The 9,458-nt window shown below is 56.6% G+C and overlaps 1 protein-coding gene across 4 annotated transcripts in view; it reads left to right on the top strand.

Annotated features, from left to right (window-relative positions):
* Positions 1-3,677: 3,677 nt before the first annotated feature.
* Positions 3,678-9,458, top strand: part of PTDSS2 (phosphatidylserine synthase 2) — a 38,503-nt gene continuing 32,722 nt past the window's right edge. Inside the window, exon 1 of one of the 4 annotated variants that reach the window (XM_021925354.2) lies at positions 3,678-3,827. Coding sequence is in view for 2 of the 4 variants with exons in the window: in XM_003909315.5 (XP_003909364.1) it covers positions 5,866-6,047 (182 nt within the window). In the remaining 2 variants the exon portion in view is untranslated. Of the gene's footprint in view, positions 3,828-5,693; positions 6,048-9,458 lie in introns of those variants that run through there. The other 3 variants (XM_009185186.4, XM_003909315.5, XM_031653854.1) reach the window with 3 other exon arrangements.

Genomic DNA, 9,458 nt, shown 5'->3' with positions numbered 1-9,458 from the left:
AGACGGACCATCCAGTAGTCTCACCAGAGAGTCACAGCTGCCAAGTTCGATCTAGTTCAGAAACAGAATCTGCAGGGCTTGTTGAGCATGGGAGGAACTTACACGCAAGATCCACGTGCCCAGCTCCTGCACTGTCCGTGACGGGTGTGGCTCCCCAGTCCCCAGCTCAGCCTGCCCAGGATTCTCTGTGCTCACGTTGTCATTGTGCTAAAGCAATCTGCTGGCAGGTCGTGTGAGTTACTCAGGCATCACTTCAGCTGTCCACACAGCTGCTGTGCTCTTTTTCAATGACTTTTTCAGCATTCCAAGTTTCATTGCAGAAACTGTGCCTCCTCCCCCCACACCTTCCGTGGGCATCACCTGAGAAATCCTCAGTCACTCCCAGAGTCCTGGCTGCAAGGCCAGCTCGTCCAGTGTCAGGGGAGAGAGCTCACCGAGGTGGCTGCACTGGCCGCGGGCCTCACCTGTTGTGGAAGTTCCCTCACATTCAGTGAAGGGTGGAGAGGGAGGGGGACCCCACCCAGTCCTATCTGGACAGAAAACCAGTACAGCCCTTTCAGAAGGCAATTCGACTATAATACGTATTAAGAGCCTTAAAATTGTTTAGACTTTGGTCCATTAATCTAACTTTTTGTAAACTGTTCTAAAAAAAATGCAAAGTAATGAAAATACGTATATATGTCATTTGCAGCAAAAATTGTAAACCACTAATGTTCAACAATAGGAAAATATCAGCGAAAACGTGGTATTCACATTTATATGCTGATTAAGCAGACATTAGAAGTTATACTTTCAAAGAGTTTTTGAGAACATAGGAAAATGCTTATGTTATACTGTTAAATAAAAAAACATAGATTACAAACGTATAAAAAAATTTTGCAGATTAAAATAGATGTATTTATTATTTTTTTTTTATTTTTTGAGGTGAAGTCTTGCTCTGTTGCCCAGGCTGGAGTGCAGTGGCGCGATCTCAGCTCACCCCAACCTCCGCCTCCCGGGTTCAAGGGATTCTCCTGTCTCAGCCTCCTGAGTAACTAGGACTACAGGCATGTACCAACACACCCAGCTAATTTTGTATTTTTTGTAGAGACGGGGTTTCACCATGTTGGCCAGGCTGGTCTCGAACTCCTGGCCTCAGGTGATCCGCCCACCTCGGCCTCCCAAAGTGCTGGGATAACAGGCATGAGCCACTGCACTTGGCAGAGATTAATTTATTTTTTTAAATATTCTTTTACTTTGAGTTCTGGGATACGTGTGCAAAACGTGCAGGTTTGTTACACAGGTAAATGTGTGCCATGGTGGTTCGATGCTCCTATCACAAACATGTATAAAATGTTTATTTAAACTAAGCTAAGGTGCATTAAAATATGGGAAGAGTAGATTGATACTTGATATTTACATTTGCTTAACAATGTCAATGAAGGATGGTGTATTATGCTTTTCTTCATTATGTTTGTTTTCAAATTTTCTAACACAAACACGTAACACTTTAATAAACTGTCTTATTAAATTTGCTTTATTTCCATATTCAAGTCTATTACTTTAAACTTTCTTTCCCCCACACTCAGTCTGACTCTTGGCTTCCGGGTTTGAATGCAGCTCCTAAGAGGCAAGAGTTTGACCTGGACGTCCTGGCAGTTGGCCCTGCCCTGCGTTGGCAGAGAACTTTGGTCGAAGGCCCCGCAGGCCTCCTGCTCTTCCTCTGTGGACCCTGGACCCTGCTCCTCTGTCCTTCCTCCTCCCACTTCAGAAGACCCCGTCCACCAGACCGCCTCCCCCTGAAGCCCAACGTGCAGCAGAGCCCGCTCCTCCATCCCTGAAGCCTCCTTTTAACTGGGGGATATGGCAGCCACCCGTGGAGAGGTCAGATGACAAAGCTGGCAAGGGCCAGGGAGCGCCCAGGTGAAATCCCTCGGGCAGGTGTGAGCACCAGTTGTCATTACCTTTGCTCTGGGCCCCTCAGAGACCTGTCCTCCCCCACCCCACAGCTGGGCGTGGCCACAGACACTAATGCCTCGTCCAGAGCACTGCTCAGAGGCAGCCCCTGCCCCTGTATTCTCTCCGGGCTGGTCTCAAGCATCCTGCTGGCTCCAGCCTCTTGGCTGACAGTGCTTGGCAGGTGACCGCCAGCCTCAGGCCCCTGCAGGGGAGACCCTCTCCCAGATGGGCCTCTGCCCTTGAGGTCCACCTGAAGCCGTCCTTGCCTGCCACACCAGGCTGGCATTGGGGTGGGGACCCAAACCCCTCATGTCTTCATTGCAGGGACAACTGGGTCTCCCTGCTGCCTCCCCAACACCTCCGGGCCTTAAATTTCCACCCGTTCCAGCTTCTTGACTTGGGGATCAGTCCTGCTGTGCACGCTTCCTCCAACAAGCCGGAGAAAACGCCCAGGCATAGGTGTGCGCGTGGCACGGTAAGTTTTCTGTAATCCACTCACCTTTACGGATTTACCGCACCAGGGGAAATATTATAACAGGCATTGTTACTTTAGAAATTCCTGGGCTTCCTCTCCCTTCCTTGCAAGGGCATTTTTAGAAAGCATTTCGCCAACATTCACTATTTACTACCATAAATGTGACTCTGGCCAGCTCTGTCACTGGGTAAGGCCGGAATTGACCATTTTCTTAAAAGTTCCTGCGCCCTAAGGCTTCTGGTGGGCATCTCCGCAGCTGAAGAAGGCTTCTGTCCCGTGCACCCTTCCCCAGGCGGGGGACCCCCAGTTCTGCTGCTTTGGTGTTTCAAAGAACCAAGTCCTCCAAGCTGCTCCACTGCCTCCTAACACCAGCCACGGTGCTCCCTGAGCCACAAACCTCCGGCCTCACCCCTGCCTCTCAGGCCCATGTCTTGCAATGGACTCTGCCAGTCCACGCATGCCTGGGGGGGGGGGGTGCACTTATGCAGCTGGGGTGAAGACAGGGACAGGGTAATGTGAGACTCAGATATGAGACGCCAGGTGCAAAACTGCAGGTAGAGAGCTCCCTGTAGAGTGCAGGGGTTCAGGGTAGAGGCTCCGGGGTCTGGAAAGAGGTGGGTGTAGCTTTCACCAACCTTTCTCTGCCTTAGCTTTTTTTGTCTCTAAGCGACAGTCAAAAATAGAACCTAAGGGGTGTGTTAAGATCGTAATAGTTGGCCGGGCGCGGTGGCTCACGCCTGTAATCCCAGCATTTTGGGAGGCCAAGGCAGGCGGATCACCCTGAGGTCAGGAGTTCAAGACCAGCGTGGCCAACTTGGTGAAACCCCCTCTCTACTAAAAATACAAAAATTAGAGGCATGGTGGTGGGTGCGCCTTTAATCCCAGCTACTCCGGAGGCTGAGGCAGGAGAATCACTTGAACCCGAGAGGCGGAGGTTGCAGTGAGCCGAGATCGCGCCACTGCAGTCCAGCCTGGGTGACAGAATGAGACTCTGTTTAAAAAAAAAAAAAAAAGATCACAATAGTTAGCATTTACAAAGCGTTGGGAATTCTACTTGGCACTTGGCCAGAGCTCCGTAGTGATGGGCAACGAACACGTGGTCTGCGCGCCCGGGGCCGAGCGGTCTGGCAGCGCCCCGCCTTCCAGATCACGCTACTCCGGGTCCCAAGGCCCCGCCCACAGGCCCCATCCTCGGCCCCGCCCCCGGCCCCGCCCCCGAGCCCACTGGCCAGCGCGTCATTGCGAGGCCGCCTCGCGCGCAGCGTCCTTGGGGCCAGGGACCCCAGTGGGGCCGGTACATCTCCCCGCCCCGGCCTCTGCACCCCGGAGGGACGGCAGGAGGGCTCTCTGTGCAGTTTGAGGGAACACTCATACGCAGGAAATGACCCCAACACCACCGAGAGGCGCCTGGAATGTGAGCGCCACCGGCTGGGATGGGAAGAGGTCTGGGAGGGGACCTGAAGGATGGTTCACAGGGCACCAGGCCTGTCGGGTGATTGCTGGAAAGATGGCATGGGCGGGAGCTGGCTGCTCTGGCCACTCAGCCGACCCCAGCTGGACGGGGCCAGGGCCTGGGGCAGGGGGCCAGGGCCAGGGCCTGGGGAGATCCAACAGCACGCCTCTTGGGGCCGGCGCGTCCCGCACTGCCTAGCCTTGTGTGTCAGGAGCTGGGGTGAAGGTCCTGTCACAGGCCCCATCCCTGCTGGGCGTGGCTGTGCAGGAGCCCCGCAAATACGTTTATGTATTTAGTATGTGAGTTATATTTCAATAAAGTTGATATGAGATATACTTCACATACCATGCAGTTCACCCGTTCAACTCGTTTCTAGCGAACAGTTCAGTGGTTTTTAGGACATTCACAGATAGGAGCCGAGGTCAATTTTACAGCATTTTCATCGCCCCAAAAGGAACCTGCTACCCTTTGTAGTCGCTCCTTATTACCCCTTCCCCAGCCCCCGGTGAAAACTCATCTAATTTCTGTCTTCATGGATTTGCATTTCCTGGACATTTCATACAAATAGATCACAAAAGGCGTAGTCTCCTGTGACGGGCTTCTTTCACCTAGCATAATATTTTCTTTTCTTTTCTTTTCTTTTCTTTTTTTGAGACGGAGTCTCCCTCCGTCGCCCAGGCTGGAGTGCAGTGGCACAATCTCGGCTGACTGCAAGCTCCGCCTCCCGGGTTCAAGGGATTCTCCCACCTCAGCCTCCCGAGTAGCTGGGATTACAAGCGCCCGCCACAACGCCCGGCTAATTTTTGTATTTTTAGTAAAGATGGGGTTTCACCACTTTGCCTAGGCTGGTCTCGAACTCCTGACCTCAAGTGATCTGCCCGCTTCGGCCTCCCAAAATGCTGGGATGACAGGGGTGCGCCGCCGCGCCCGGCCTGCCTAGCATGATGTTTTCAAGGTCCAGCCGTGCTGTAGAAGCGCGTGCTTCGCTCCTCTACGGCTAATAACATGCCGCTGTTATCAAAATGCTGCAGCCATGAGCGCTGTGTATAAGTTTGGCGTGGACACGTGTTTCCATGTTTGAGGAGCTGCCACATTGCTTTTCAAAGTGGCTCAGGAGCTAATTTTTTTGCGGGGTACCATGTCAACAATTTGGGTCAACCAAAACCAGCGTGTCCGCACCATTCTCGCCGCCCAATTTCGCGCGATCTCGCGAAAGAATGACCCAGATCAGTCCGGGCGCGGTGACTCACGCCTGTAATCCCAGCACTTTGGGAGGCCGAGGTGGCAGATCACAAGGTCAGGAATTCGAGACCAGCCTGGCCAACATAGTGAAACCCCGTCTCTACTAAAAATACAAAAATTAGCAGGGCCTGGTGGCGGGCACCTGTAATCCCAGCTACTCGGGAAGCTGAGACAAGAGAATCGCTTGAACCCGGGAGGCGGAGGTTGCAGTGAGCGGAGATCTCGCCATTGCACTCCAGTCCGGGCGGCGGAAAAGAATGACCCAGATCGCTTGGGGTGAAGGATCGAGAAGCGCCCCAAAAGGAGAACGGGGCTGGGCTTCGGGATCTGTCGGCGAGGAAGGGGCGAAGGGGTGGAGGGACTGGGGCCAGGCCGCCAGGGATGTCTGTGGTTACCTCCAAGCTCTGGCGGCCTTGGCGAGACCCGCGCCACCCGCAGCTGGGTTCCCGCGACCTCAGCCGCAGGGCGGTTCGGCTCTGGTTTCCTGGCAACCAGGCGGCATCCTTCCCAGCAAGCACTGCGTCCAACTGGCGACGCCGGATCACGAGGCCCAGTATGCCCCGCGCGGACTACAAGCCCCACAATGCACCGTACACCCTTTCCTGGCCGGCCCCGCGCCGCTCTCCTGAGACCCCGCGGGCCAGCGCCGCGACCCCTTCCCGGCGCTCTTCGCGCTGTGGGCGGCGCGTCCTCTAGCCGGTGACCCGGTGTGCGTGGGGTCGAGGGGCCGGGCGGAGCGGCTCCGGGCCGAAACGCCATGCGGAGGGGCGAGCGCAGGGACGCCGGGGGTCCGCGGCCCGAGTCCCCGGTGCCCGCGGGCAAGGCCTCGCTGGAGGAGCCGCCTGACGTGCCGTCTGCCGGCCGAGCCACCGGGCCGGGCGCGGGCCGCCGCAGCACCGAGTCCGAGGTCTACGACGACGGCACCAACACCTTCTTCTGGTGAGGGGCGGGGGGCGGCTGCGGGGCGGCGAGGGTGTCCTCGGCCTGGGGGTCCCGGCACCGCTGGCCTGGGGGTCCCCGGCAGCGCCCTCCCGCCGTCTTGGAGTCCGGGGCTGCGGCCGGGGATTCGAGGGTGTGGCAGCACCGCCCCCCGGGTCCCGCGGAGCGGCCGGACCGAGCTCCCGACGCCGGGTCTGACGGAGGGCGGAGGGCGGCGCTGTAGGCGGGGGAGACCCTGGGCAGACCCTCCCTGCGGCCGCTTTGCGTCTCTCTCGCCGCCCTCCCCACCCCTGCCCGCCTTGCCTCTGACCGCGCGGTTCTGCGATCCTGACCCCTTCCCCGCCACTCGCCTCCAGCGTCACCCCAGAAACGCTTTCTCTGTCCTGCGGTCCAAGCTTCGCCTGTGTCCCCCGTCATTCTGCCTGTGGTTGCTCCTCAGTGCTTGCGGCTGCAGGAAATCATCTTGTGTGTCGCCCCCGGCCCCACGTGGCGATCGTGTTGATCAGCAGAGTGTTGTGCGTGTTTCAGGAGTGTAGTCGGTGTTCGTCGAATCAAGGCTCCGTTTCTCTCCTCAGTTGCCCCTAGCGGGGCCAGCGCCTCCTCCCTGCACAGCTCAGCCCCAGCTAAACCTTGGGGTCCCCCTGTCCGCCACTCTGCCTTTAATGGGGGTGGAGAAGGAAGAGGACCCCGGGAGCAGCTGGAGTGTGGCACTCTGTGTCCAGACAGGCTCCAGGCGCCGGTCCTCCTCCCGATGGCTGCGACCCTGGGCTGGCTCTTTGCCGATGCTCTTCTGTGAGAAGGATCAAGCCGTCGACCTGAAAGCAGGCTTCCTGAGAGGAGGGTTTGGCTTTTCTTGACTGCAAGGTGCCCAGTTCCCATCCTGTGGAAGGCCGGGGGGCACAGGGGCGGTAGAGGTGGCGTCAGCCCCAGGAAAGCGTGTGGGAGACAGGCACCTGCGGCCAGCAGTGGAAGGAAGGCTGTATGGACGCTTCCAAGAGAACCGTACTGTGGGATGGTCGGAGAGCAAATCTGAGGGGTGAGAGAGCTTGATGGAGGAGTAAGGGACATGTCAGGGGAAGGTACCACCACAGACAGAGACTTCACCAGCCCTGGCCTGTCACCGGCAGCCAAAGCTCTGGAGAGAGACTGTCCAAGTGGTGGGAAAGTGGGTTAGGGTGGAGGAGGCCCCACGCAGGGTCTTCCGTGAGGTGTGGGCAGCTGCTGTTGCGAGGAGGGCATCCGAGCTCTCCTTTGGGGAGATGAATGCACCAGGTGGCTGTGGGGCCCTCGGGAGGGAGAGGAGATGGGGTGCCTGCCACGTGGACCCTCTGGCCTCCCGGCCCTGTGGACATCAGGCCTCTCCGTCAGGTGCCCTGCCACACCCCTTCAGGCCGTCCTCACACAGCACAGCTGGGGACCACCGGAGTCTCTGAGATCCTGGAGCAAGAAGACTGGACTGGCTCTCCTTGTTTCTCATTTGACCGTTCAGCACATTTTGGGGACCCCTACTGTGTCAGTTACCGTTCTACGGGACACAGCAGAGAACTAAACAAGAAGCTTAGATTCTGGCACAGGCATGGAACTTCAGAAGGCACAAAATGTGCTGGCTGGAGGGGTGCTGAGTGTGGCAGAAGCCAGGGGGCACACACAAGCCCACCCAGTACCAGGGAAGCAGCAGCAGCAGCTCAAAGGTAGGAGGTGCTGGTCTCTTTAGAAGCACAGACCAGTGGTCCCTGCCCACAAGGGGTATTTGGGACACAGACGCCTGGGCATAGCAGGGCTTGCCTGTCAGGAGGCCAAGGGGGCCGGGGGGCTCTCCAGGAGCAGGTGCAATGGGGCTGGCTGGTCCGGGTACCTCCTTCCTGGGTCTTCTGGGTGGGTGGCTCTGGCTCTGGCTTTCCCCTCGACCCTGTCCCTGTAGAGACGCATGGGGCAGATTCTTGCTGCACCTCCTCCCTTCCCTGTGCAGAGGCAGGAGCTTCATGCTTCCGCGTGGCAGGTAACTCAATGCCTGTCTGGTGAGAATTCTGTTTACCTGCAGAGCCTTGCACTGACCTCCTGAGTCCACCTGTACTGATTTGCTGTGCTGGCATTTTTTTAACTCTTAATTTTGTGTTTTAGATAGTTTTACTTTTTATTTTTTATTCATTTTTATTTATTTATTTTCAACAGAAACAGGGTCCCCCTGTGTTGCCCAGGCTGGTCTTGAACTCCTGACCTCAAGTGATCCTCCCGCCTCAGCCTCCCAGAATGCTGGGATTACAGGCTTGAGCTACCACACCCAGCCAGGGCGTTCATTTTCCAGGATGGGTGCACTTCCTCCGGCCAGTGATGGCTGCTGTGTGTGAATTTTGTTTCTCTGTGATTGCTTGTCAGCCTTAGGGATAGGGCTTGCAGTTAGATTCAGGGCTCGCCTGGCGCTGGGAGCACAAGGCTGAGCTCTTCTTCTCTAGATTCATTCAGGGTAGCAAGGACAATTGTGGGGAACGTCCAGAGGAAAACGTTTGGATCCACAGACTCCGAGAAGCGCTGTGCGAAGACGTGGCAGCTCGTGTGGTCTGGAAATTGTTTGGGAGAACACGTGGAGACCCCTTACCTGGCGAGGTGCCTGTGAACGTTGTCGCCTGTCCGTGGAAGACGATGAAGCAGCTTCGGATGACCACACTTGCTGATCAGCTCCCGCCGGGGACCACTGTGATGTTCTGAGAGTTTTTATGTTTATGTCTCGGAATGGGCGCCTCGAATGAGCCTTCTCAGTGACCCCCGGACTTTGTGTGTGGGGTGACCTCTGACCTTCAGATACCCCAGGTTTCTGGAAGATGCCTTTCTCTGTCGTCCTGGATTGGGGCTTTCCCAGCTTTGCCTGTACCTGGGAGCACGAATAGCCAGATGAAGTCTTTCTGGTCTTGCTGGTCAGAGCCAGGAGGGCCAGTGCCCGGTCCAGGAGCCTCTCGCAGGCCTTGAGCAGCCCATCTGGGCATGGCCTTTCCTTGGCATTTTCCTCTTGGTCTTGGCCTTCCTGCCCACCATGAGAGTGGGCATGAGACTGGCCATCTCCAAGGAGGCAGCTGGGTCTTTTCCACTCCCCGTGGCAGGGAGCCAGCTCTCCCCATGGCCTCACCCTAGTGAAGTGGCTGAATTCCCAGGATTTATCACAGCTCTGTTCTGTGTCTGATCACAGAACCCACACCTTCCCGGGGAGTCTGCCGAGACAGCAGGGGGATGGGAGGAGCCATTGAACAGAACTGGCATCCTGAGAGGGACACAGAAGTCTGCCTTTAGAGTCTTGTGCTATCTTGAGCAGCACTCTGTCACTTCCAAGATGTGTGGAGGTCATGCTGTGTGTAGCACAAGGACCAGAACTCACTAATACGGATCGTACTTTCCAGGAGCATTGGATTTGAGCAGCTT

This window comes from Papio anubis, chromosome 12, assembly GCF_008728515.1.
Source record: "Papio anubis isolate 15944 chromosome 12, Panubis1.0, whole genome shotgun sequence".
Taxonomy (NCBI): Eukaryota; Metazoa; Chordata; class Mammalia; order Primates; family Cercopithecidae; genus Papio; species Papio anubis.
This window is presented reverse-complemented; position numbering and strand designations above follow the sequence as displayed.